The sequence below is a fragment of the Sylvia atricapilla genome, chromosome 10 (assembly GCF_009819655.1).
Source record: "Sylvia atricapilla isolate bSylAtr1 chromosome 10, bSylAtr1.pri, whole genome shotgun sequence".
In the NCBI taxonomy this organism is placed as follows: domain Eukaryota; kingdom Metazoa; phylum Chordata; class Aves; order Passeriformes; family Sylviidae; genus Sylvia; species Sylvia atricapilla.
The window spans coordinates 7175246-7186250 of NC_089149.1; the positions used below are offsets into that span (position 1 = coordinate 7175246).

The window sequence follows — 11005 nt, forward strand, 5'->3', positions numbered from 1 at the left end:
TTCCCAGCTCCAGTAAAGCCAGGACGTCCCTGCCCGCAGTGTCACCTGTGGGCTCTGCCGAGGGGACCCTGGCCAGGGACAGCGCAGGAACGGGGATCAGGAACACTGAGCCCCAGCCCCGCGCCGGCTCACGCTCTCTCCTTTATTCACAGAACCACAGAACCAGCCGGGCCAGAAAAGGTTCCTGAGATTATCGAGTCCAACCTGTGGCCCAACACCACCTTGTCAATTAGAGCACAGAGCCAAGCGCCACGTCCAATCTTTCTGTAGACACCTCCAGGAACGGCGACTCCACCACCAGGACAGCCCATTCTCATGTCTCACCACCCTTTCTAGGAAGAAATTCTCCCAAGCCCCCAACCTAAACCTCCCCAGGAGCAGCTTGAGGCGGTTTCCCCGTGTCCTGTGGGCTGAGCCTGACCCACCCGGCTGCGCCCTCCTGTCAGGGAGCTGCGAGTGCGAAGGTGTCCCCTGAGCCTGCTCCTCTGCGGCTGAGCTCCCTCGGCTCCCTCGGCTCCCTCACCGCACTCGTGCTCCGGCCCCTTCCCCAGCCCCGTGCCCTTCCTCTGCACTCGGCTGCCGTATCCCGGTACCGGCACCGCAGCGCCGGCCCCGGCCGACACCGCCCGTGCTGCCCCGGGCTCGGAACCGAGCGCGCTTCAGGCAGCGCCTCCTCCAGCGGCCCCGGCGAGGCGGCGCTGCCGGGCCCGGAGAAACCCGGTTCGGGCCGGTGATAGCCCCGGTTCGGGGCAGTGACAGCCCCGGTTCGGGGCAGTGACACCCCGGTTCGGGACAGTGACACCCCCGGTTAAGGGCAGTGATATCCCCGGTTCGGCCCTAGAACACCGCCGGTTCATGGCAGTGACACTCCCGGTTCGGTCCTATGACACCCCCGGTTCGGGGCCGTGACAGTCCCGGTTCATGGCAGTGACACCCCGGTTCGGCGCAGTGACACTCCGGTTCGGGGCAGTGACACCCCGGTTCGGGGCAGTGACACCCCCGGTTCGGGGCCGTGACAGTCCCGGTTCATGGCAGTGACACCCCGGTTCGGCGCAGTGACACCCCCGGTTCGGGGCAGTGACACCCCCGGTTCGGGGCAGTGACACCCCGGTTCGGGACAGTGACACTCCCGGTTCGGGGCAGTGACACCCCGGTTCGGGGCAGTGACACCCCGGTTCGAGGCAGTGACACCCCGGTTCGGGACAGTGACACCCCCGGTTCGTCCCTGTGACACCCCGGTTCGGGGCACTGACACCCCGGTTCGGTACAGTGACACCCCGGTTCGGCCCTGTGACACCCCCGGTTCGGGGCAGTGACACCCCGGTTCGGGGCAGTGACACTCCCGGTTCATGGCAGTGACACCCCGGTTCGGGGCAGTGACCCCCCCGGTTAAGGGCTGTGACACCCCGGTTCGGGGCAGTGACAGCCCCGGTTCGGGGCAGTGACACCCCGGTTCGAGGCAGTGACACCCCGGTTCGGTACAGTGACACCCCGGTTCGGGGCACTGACACCCCGGTTCGGTACAGTGACACCCCGGTTCGGCCCTGTGACACCCCGGTTCGGGGCACTGACACCCCGGTTCGGTACAGTGACACCCCGGTTCGGGGCAGTGACACCCCGGTTCGGGACAGTGACACCCCGGTTCGGGGCAGTGACACCCCGGTTCGGGCGCTCCGGGCCGGGCTGGCGGGGGCGCAGCGCCCTCTCCCGGCAGCGCCGCTGCGGGCGCTGCTTGCACGAGCTGCCGCTGCCGGGCCGGGCGGGGTTCCGGTGGGGAAAACCCGTGTAATTAACGCCGTGCGTTTTAATTATTCTCCTTTTAATTACTTTCTGTTTATAAACGAGACACGGGCCCGCGAACACGGCGGGCAGCGCCGCCGCCGCTCGGCGCGGTCCTCCCGCCCGCCAGGGGGCGCTGCGGCCGGCGGCTCCTGCGCTGTCGCCGTTGGCCGAGCGGCGGTTCCCGTTCCGGGCGAGGCGGCGGCGTCGGCGCCGGGATGGATCGGGAGCTGCTCCGGCAGGCGCTGAGCCACCACGGCCCCGCGCTGCTGTCGCTGCTCCGCGCCGAGCAGCACGACAACCCCGACTTCCGCGGGCTGCTGCCGCCGCCCGGGGCCGCCCCGGAGCCGCCTCGCGGGGCCCCGCCGGCCGCCTGGTGAGGGGCGCCGGGGCAGCGGCCGGGCGGGCCGTGAGGGGCCGCGGGGCGCGTCTCACCGCCTTCTCCTTCCCCCAGGAAAGACAGGGCGAGCATCGACACCGAGATAAAGCGCTTCATCGCCAAGAAGGCGGATCTGCTGTTCGCGCACTCGTGGAAACCCAACGGGCCGATCGAGGACACCATCGAGGAGAATGAGGGTGTGTGTGTGGGTTGGTGGGGGTCACTCTGGAAGCACTTGAATTGCCTGTATCTTTAAAAGCAGGCTTGAAATTTTTGCTGTTGATTTTTATAGGCTGTGCATAAGCTCCCTGTTAGCACCAAAAAAAGAAAAAAATATCATATTTTCACGTGTTTTGCTGTCGTCAAATATTTCATGATCCCGGGGTGTAGCTTGGCCGTTTGTAACCGGCTGTGCCCTTGTTGCAGAGTGTTACGCTGTCATGCCACCCCTGGAGAGGTTCTTGGAGGTGCCCAGGGAGGAGAGGAGAGAGCTGTTCTTCCGTGACATCGAGCGTGGCGACATCGTGATTGGGAGGATTACGTCTATCCGTGAATTTGGCTTTTTCATGGTGTTGATTTGTCTGGGAAGTGGTGTCATACGGGAAATTGCAGATTTGGAAATCACTGTAAGATACAGCTTTGGTCAATACTTCATTTTTGACATCTGTTTGTTGCCTCTTGCGTCTCTTAATGGAGTGGAATGTGTAAAGTGAAACAGCTCTGGGATAATAGGTAGTGTCTGACTCTGTGGGGAGCTTGTTATACTGTGCTCAGCCAGTGAACACGTCTTGCTGTCACCCACATTACTGGGTTGAAAAGCTCATAATTTGTGGATGCATTAATTTTTACTTGAGCCAAGCCATATTTTAAGAATCGCAGTTCTGATGTGCATTAAGCTTAAAATTATCTTTTTTTGTCTTGATCTTGGAGAGGGAAAAAAAACCCCAAGCCTATAGCTTCATTTCTGACATTCCTTTTCTGTTCTGTTGCAGGCCCTGTGTCCTGTGAGGGATGTGCCTCCTCAAAGCAACCATGGAGATCCTCTGTCATATTATCAAACTGGAGACCTCATTAGAGGTGAGTAGCTGCGGAAGTAGTTGCCAGGAGTTGGTTTGTCTCGGGTTTGAGCCATTTCAGTAACTTTATCCTGCCCTGTTTTACTTCTGCAGCTGCACTCAAGGATGTTGACCGCTACCACGAGAAGCTGGCGGTGTCGCTTTACAGCTCAGCTCTTCCACCCAACCTTTCCAGCACAAAACTGGGCGTGATCACCTCTGATGACTTCCCACTGCATTATAAGTAAGGATGTGCTGTTTGCCTGCACTTGCTGGATGCTTTCAGGCTGTCTGAAGAGCATCTCTGACAGGCTGGCTGTCCCTTAAACTCCTCAGTGGGCTTTCTGGTTTTATTGGGTGATCACATCCTCCTTGCTGTTCCTCTCTCTAGCATAATTATGTCTGGATATGTAGATGTGGTTGGCTTTTAATTTCTTTCCAAAAATATAAGGAAAGCAAAAGGCAGGGTGAGATATCTGTTGCTTTTTGACTATGTTAACAAACAAATAGAAAAACCCCAAAACCTTGGGAGACTGGAATTCTTAGCATTTTAAAATTCCCCTTAGAAGATGGAGACACAGCTGTCTGTAATATTTGCAATTTTTTAATATTCATATTATATCTTGGTGATAGGAAGGTGGATGTCCAGATAGGTTTCAGAAGCTCATCTGGGGTTAAGGACATAAGGGTCAGTGAATAGCAGGAAAATATGTGCCTGTAGAGGAGAACAGTTTGTGAGCAGTGATACCATATAGACATTTTTATTCTAAACATAAGCTGCTGAAATGAGTACAGAGCCTGAGGTCTCATTTGTGTACATTGGTGCTGTTTTTAAGGAGAAGCCTGGAAGTTGCCAACACAGGGGAGACATTTGAAGAGGTTTTGCATCGTTCCCCAGGATTTGCTAATCCATCATTAGTTGAATATTTAGCAGAAAAACTGGGACTAAGTGAGTCAAATCCACCGTCTTTGCTGAGGAGTCTTCAAATGTAAGTGATTTTTACATTGTTCCTCTCCCGTAGCTCTGTGGAGATTATTGTAATCCACTGAAATAGACTTGTGAGTGGGACTCCTAGACCACTTATACTTAAAATTTTACATTTTGACTTCCATGACTGCAGGCGACACGTCCTTAAATATTTAAAAGCAAGCTCCTTAAAAGTAAGAAATTTGCATTTGAAATCCTATTGCTCTGAATAAGCAAGATACCTTACCACACACAGTGTTTGATCAGATACTTAAGGAATTTATTGTGTAGCTCTTGTGAGCATCAATGGATTGAAATCCAGGGTGCTGAGGTGTTAATGACTTCTGACAGATGTTTATTCACAGTGTTTATTTTAGTAATAGATTTGACCCCTTTTATAAAATAAAAGTCAAATGTATGCAATGATTGAACTTGTAATCCCTACATATATTAGGCTCAAAGCAGGTGTGGACTTTGTACGTTTTTGTTAAATATATTACAACTGTACATTCCACAGCTGTAGAAGTTCAGCACTTTTAGAAGGATTTGGGAAAAACTGGTTTCAGAAATAGGAAAGAACAGACCTGACTGAGAGAGTGCAGAAAGGCATGGACAAAAAATATTTCAGCTTATTTCAACTGCGCTGCATACTGTAAGCTTAACTTTGTAGACTTAGACATCCAGCTTGATGATTTTATTTATTTGTTCTTTAAAGTAAAAATTTCAGTGAAGAAGATTATGCCCCTGCCTTGAGGAAACAGCAGTCTGCATCTTGGGCCTTGAAATGGTATGTGATACTTCTTGTCCAAGCTTATTGGGTTACAGATTATATTTCTGCAAAGAAAACACACATTGAAACAGTTCTTCCACTGCATGTGTAGCAATGTAACCAAGATCTTATTGAAAATAAACCTATCTGCCAAGTGGGAATGTGGTAGATAAAGTCCTGAGGTTCAGTTACAAAATGTGTGTCAGGTTTAAGGGAGTTGTTCTGAGAATATTTTTAATATCCTGACCCATGCTAGAGTTGAGATCAAGATTTGTGATAACACCAAACACAATTTTCTATTTTATAATTGAGTGTTGAATGACTCATACTTGTCAAGTCATTTAAGCCTCAGACTGTATATGTAACAAGTGCACTTGCTGTCTTTGGAAAGCTAAATGGAGCAGCAGCCCTGGATATTTACTTTTTGATTTTACACTATGCAGTGTATTTGCAACGTTGATTAATTGTAGAAAAGGTTGCTTATATTATTAAATTGAATTTTAATTGTTAAATCTGTAATGAATTGTTCTGAAGATCAACTTATATCAATCCTCTTCTAATAAGTTAATCTCTTGGAAAATGTGCAAGAAATGTTCAGGTAATGTGAAATATAAAACCTCAGGGTATTTGTGTGAGATGAGCTGGTTTGAGTGTGCACCATCTGCCCAAATCACCCTGTGCCATCGCTCTAATGGGGATTTTTAGCTTTGGATATAATTAAGCTTGTTCAAGGTTAATGGTGGTAGGTCACACATAGTTTTGTGCAGAAAATTGCTTAAACAATGATTCCATGAATGAAAAACAATGTAATATGCACCGTCTGCAGAAATGCCCTTGAGTGCCCTAAGATATTGGATTAAAGACAATACATTTTTGTGGAATTAGGTCAATATCACCTAACTGAAATGCCAGTGTGAAGTACACCGTAACAAGATCAAGTTTTAACCTGTCCCTTGTTTGGAATTTGTGAGTAACAGAACAATCTGCATAGACTAACTGTACATACTATTTTCTAAATACTTTTTTCTGCAGTGTAAAGGCTGGGGTGGATTATTTTAAGGTTGGGCGCCACGTGGAAGCCATGAATGAGTACAACAAGGCTTTGGAAATCGATCCACAGAATGTTGAAGCTTTGGTAGCACGTGGAGCTCTGTAAGTCTGCTTGTTTCACTTTTTTCCCCTTCTGAGAAAGAGAAGCATCCCTGTTTTATATGCAACTTTCTGTTGTTCTAGGTATGCAACCAAAGGAAGCCTGAACAAAGCCATAGGGGATTTTGAAATCGCTTTAGAAAATTGTCCTACCCATAGAAATGCGAGGAAATACCTGTGCCAGACCCTTGTGGAAAGAGGAGGGCAGTAAGTGTTGGGGTTAGGAGTTTGGTTGGTTGTTAACAAGTTTTCTCAGAATGTTTTTTAATACCATTCTAGTGAGGACACAGAATGGCATCTTTCCTTCCTGGCTATGTGTTAAAAAAAAAAAAATAGAAGTCCTTGGAAATATCCATCCTTGTGTAATTGGTTTACACTTTGTCCTCTATCCCAGTTAAAATCCTGACAAAATATTTGAGGTTTAATCCTCGATATCCTTTTTAATCCTTGATACCCCTTCACTTCTAGGATACCAGGCTTGCATAAAGTCCTGTGAATTGTTTGAATATATTCCAAAAGGTTGAGGATTATTTTTTTTTTTTTTTTAATTTGTAACAAAATTATGTTCTGTTACTCTGCTGAAATGTTGTGAGCCACTGTAATGCAAAATTTGAGTTTTGAATATTCAGGAAATAGGTTTCTTTTAAGCCCTGTGTTAAGAAGAGAGAGAGACAGTATTTTTGAAACTGGAATTGATATTTCAAAGAATAGTGGTACAGGTCAGAGTTACGAGATGATAAGGTCAGAAATACTGTTTTGTGGTGTTAGTGAGGTGAGCTGAGATGATAGAGAGGGTCTCAGAGGGATGCAGTGGTAGTGTCATGGTGCAGATAAATACTGGCAAATAAGAAAGCCCTAAAGTAAGAAATAGCTGTCAAAATCCGTGTCCTAACTGTATATGAATTATCACTTCAATTTTAGGTTGGAAGAGGAGGAGAAACTGCTAAATGCTGAAAGTTATTATAAAAAAGCCTTAAGTTTGGATGAGACTTTTCAGGAAGCAGAAGAGGCCTTAACAAAACTCCGTAAGCACATACAGGTGATTCTTTACTTTCTTTTCATATGGTGCTCTTTGTGACAATAAATTGACATGAAAAGCCATATTAAATCCTTTGAACAGAGGGAAGTTAAATTGATGGCTTGTCTTATTCTCTGCTTCCCTACTCCACAGTAAATGTTTTCTAGTGAGCATTATGGCTGTACCTACCAGAAGAAAGGTACCTCTTGGTGACCCCACTGTTTTGGGATAGTAAAGAAATGCCAGAGTGGAGACTGGGAAAGAGCAAAGCAGGGATAAGAATGTCCCATCACACCGCATGATAAATTAAGTTAATTTAAATCAATGTTTAAAGTGTGAAACACTTCCACAAGCCAAATAAAAACAGTTACTGTAAGTCTGGCCAGACCCTTGGTCCTTGGGCTAGTTAGAGAGAGTAACACCAGACAAAGCTGAGGCACAGGGAGCTTACATGAGAGGGAAATTAAAAGGTAGTTTAAAGGAAAACAGCAGGAGGTGGAGGGTGGGTGGGCAGACAGTTTGAATATCTCAGCTTTCTCCTCTCCTGTCTGCTGGTTTTTTTTTCTCTTCCCTTGCACGCAGCATGTTTCCCAGGTGAGCCTGCTGGGTCTCTGTGCTAATCTCAGTTGTCATCTTTTCCCTTTCATTTGCCTCCTTTGCTTGTGTTGTCTTCCAGAGTGGGTCAAAGAGCAAAATAGAGCACTGAGGAACTATTGAGGCTTGTGTTGTTCTGTGCTTCTGCATGTGAGGATGTTCACAGGCTGGGGTAGATGGCCTTAGTCAGCACTTCTTCAGTTGGTGGAGCCATAATGCTGACAGGATGTGTGGAAACAAGGGGGAAGAGGAGAGAGGACAATCTGACAAAACTGAGCTACACCAGAGATAAAGAGGTGTATGTTATTTGAGCAGTACCTGCATTCGGGTGCTTCAGAAAGAGGTGCCAGTTAAAATGATGAATATTCTCAGCAAGTAGGAGATAAATGTTACTCCTTTGACATTCTCCTGCAGTCATTGATGAAGCAGATAAAGAAAATGACAGCTGTTGTTTGTTGCTATGCATGGCCTTGGCTGCAGTGAAGGGTTTTCTTTATTATAGCTGTTAAGACAGTTGCTGAGTTTTGAAAACTGTAATCAGACTTCCTGCTCAATCTCAATAGAGTGACTCTGTAGAGCTGTAAGTGGCAGAAGTCTGATCTCTTATGGACTTAAGTAGTTTCTGGATTATTTATCTGCTTAGATGCTCTCCTGCATTTACCTGTAACTTAGTACATAAATCTGATACTCTCTGCTGTGTTGAATGGATGAAACAACTGCAGTGTGTTTTCCTGTAATACTGATTATGTGTTTTTCTCCAATGCATTTCCCTCTGAATGGAACTGTTGTTGCTGTGCCTGCTGCCTGGTGCTGCTCATCACTACCAAACCCCTGGAACTTGATTTCTTACGTAAACTATGCATCAAACTGCTCGGTGAAATTGTTACAAAACGGTTTGTATTCAAACATGGCCAACTTGAATTCATCTTCAACTGGTTCTGCCGTGTTCCTCTTGTAAACTGCAATAATGATGACACTTCCCTCAAACTCTTCTCTCTGTTTCCGTTGTTTGGGGGTTTTTCCCGTATTTTTCTACATGTTGGTAATACTGGGGATTTTTTTCGTGTTGTATCTGTAACTGTTGGGCTCTATGCTTCCTGGTGTGCTGGATCATGGGTATCACTGCAATGACTGGTCAAATATATTTTTTAATGGAATAAAAACTGCAATATGGTCCTTAAATATAAACCTGTCACAATGGCCAATACCAAATTCCTGAACAATATTCATTTTTGGTCTGGGAATCCTGGTGAAACATTCCTGGTGTATACATTTGGATGGGGTTGAATGGGGGTTAATACCCATGTTAACACTACTAATGTAATCTTTTTTATGATGCTTGGGTTCAAAAAAGAAATCTTTGGAAATGAGGGAGAAACAAGCTGCCAAAGAAGAGAGACAGAAAGCAAAGAAAATAGAAACAAGTGCAGAAAAATTGCGTAAGCTCTTAAAAGAAGAAAAAAGGTAACTGTTACATTCAGTGTACTGGTTATGTGTGGCAATAAGTGCAGATGAGACTGTGAGCAATCCATTTCAACAAACAGTAAGCTGGGGAAAACTCCCTGGGTAAGCTGCTTTTCCCTCGGAATGTTTTTGTGGATAGTGTCCTTTAGTTCATATAACCTTTAATGGAGAGGTGTGTGGAAGAGAAGTTGTATAAGGATTACTTTGTAATGTGACATAATTGCAAATTTAATCTTCATTTTTTGATGAAGAAATGACATTTGAAATTGTCTTGCCAGTCAGGCTCAGTTTCTGTTCCCACCTTAGAGTCCAAGCTGGGGTATGCAGGTTTGCTTTCTATGTGTAGTTTTTGCCTGACACTGAAGGTTATCTCACAGGTTAATTCTTTTTTTAGGTTGAAGAAGAAAAGGAAAGTATCGACTTCCTCCTCCTCCTCTTCTTCTTCTTCTTCATCCTCCTCCTCCTCCTCATCATCATCAAGCGATTCATCATCAGATGTATCAGCTTCTTCTTCCTCCTCTTCCTCTGATCACAAGAAACGTAGGAAAAAGCGTCGGCATAGATCTGAGTCTGCTCGCAGCTCCAAAAAAAGCTCATCTAGAGCTTCTTCCCATTATAAAGATCAGGATAGGAAGGAGGAGTGGTATTCCCCTCCAGCTGATACCTCTGCTTCCTTTCTTAACCAAAGTTTTGAAGTGGAAAAGCTGCTGGAAAGGCAGGACAGCGTAGCGTGCTCAAAAATGGAGGTAAAAGAGAAAGACAGACACTGTTCTTTTTCGAGGACTTCAGGTGATGATGAAGACACTTTTGGAGGTAGGTCTGAAGATTCAAGAGATTCGTACAGTAGCTCCAGAAGTCAGCCAAGTCATAGCAAAACTGAAAAATACAGTAAACCAGAGAGATTTTTCTCCAGCTGGAGGGGTCCTTCAGGTTCGTATCATAAATCAGATTATAAACCCAGAATGCATTATTACAGGAGATTTGAAAGGGATGGGGAATGGAGAAGAGAGCAGTTTAAGAGATATGGCTCAGGTCAAGACAGGTATTACATGTCCCCAGGGTCTGACTATTCTGGCAGGTCAGGGGGGAAGTACCGGTCATATTCTAGCAGCTGCTCACATGAAGGTGACAAAGGTTATGATAGTGACAGGCAGCATAAAAATGAAAGTGAGTCTAAGAGTAGGAAAAGAAGTTATGAAGAGACTGATAAAACAAAGGAGCCAGAGGAAGAAGTGTCATTAAATGGTACAGAACAAGCAGAAAGTGGTGGTAAAAGAAACCTGCCTCAGAACTTAGTTAACATATTCAATCAGATAGCTGAGTTTGAGAGGGAAAAAGGAAGTAAGCAGAAGAAACAGTGAAGTATCTGAGAATACACTACTTGGATGAGTGTAGTTATGTGAACTTTTAACTTAGTATCTTGTGAGAAAATACACGCAAAGAGTGAGAGAAGTGCAGAATTTTTTCTGCATTTCAGAACGTTAAAGAATTCTAAAAGATCATATGATGGCAAGAGCTGGAAGAATATCATACATAAAATATTAGTTATTTAAAATACAAGTTTCCTGTGCTCTTAATTTGAGGTGTTCCTGTACAATATTCTGTCTGATGGGCTGAAATCCCTTGATACCCCTGGGTGTAGTTAGCTGTGCTCCCATCAAACACACACTTCAACAATTGGTTTTCCTTGTCCCTGGGGTACTACTGACTGTTGATATTCTTCTATCAAACTTAACTTCCAGCTATAGAAAAGGGATAACAGATTGAAGTCATGTGCCATCAATGTATATAGCCCATTTGATCATTAAATTTTCTTAATTTTTTAAATTTT

At 45.9% G+C, this 11005-nt stretch overlaps 1 protein-coding gene across 1 annotated transcript; it reads left to right on the top strand.

The window, feature by feature from the left end:
- Positions 1–1977: 1977 nt before the first annotated feature.
- On the top strand, positions 1978–11001 carry TTC14 (tetratricopeptide repeat domain 14). Its single transcript, XM_066325786.1, has 12 exons — positions 1978–2155; positions 2234–2355; positions 2585–2784; positions 3151–3235; positions 3328–3457; positions 4050–4202; positions 4896–4967; positions 5982–6101; positions 6183–6305; positions 7020–7137; positions 9065–9174; positions 9569–11001. Exons 1-12 carry the CDS (start codon positions 1998–2000, stop codon positions 10533–10535), a joined length of 2358 nt encoding a protein of 785 aa, XP_066181883.1. The 5' UTR covers positions 1978–1997; the 3' UTR covers positions 10536–11001.
- Positions 11002–11005: the final 4 nt, after the last annotated feature.

Excerpts from the sequence above, each read along its gene's own strand:
- TTC14 (XM_066325786.1), top strand. The coding sequence starts at position 1,998 with ATGGATCGGGAGCTGCTCCGGCAGGCGCTGAGCCACCACGGCCCCGCG. Across the intron at positions 6,102-6,182 it reads TTGGTAGCACGTGGAGCTCT|GTATGCAACCAAAGGAAGCC; the intron begins GTAAGTCTGCTT and ends CTGTTGTTCTAG. Across the intron at positions 6,306-7,019 it reads CTTGTGGAAAGAGGAGGGCA|GTTGGAAGAGGAGGAGAAAC; the intron begins GTAAGTGTTGGG and ends CTTCAATTTTAG.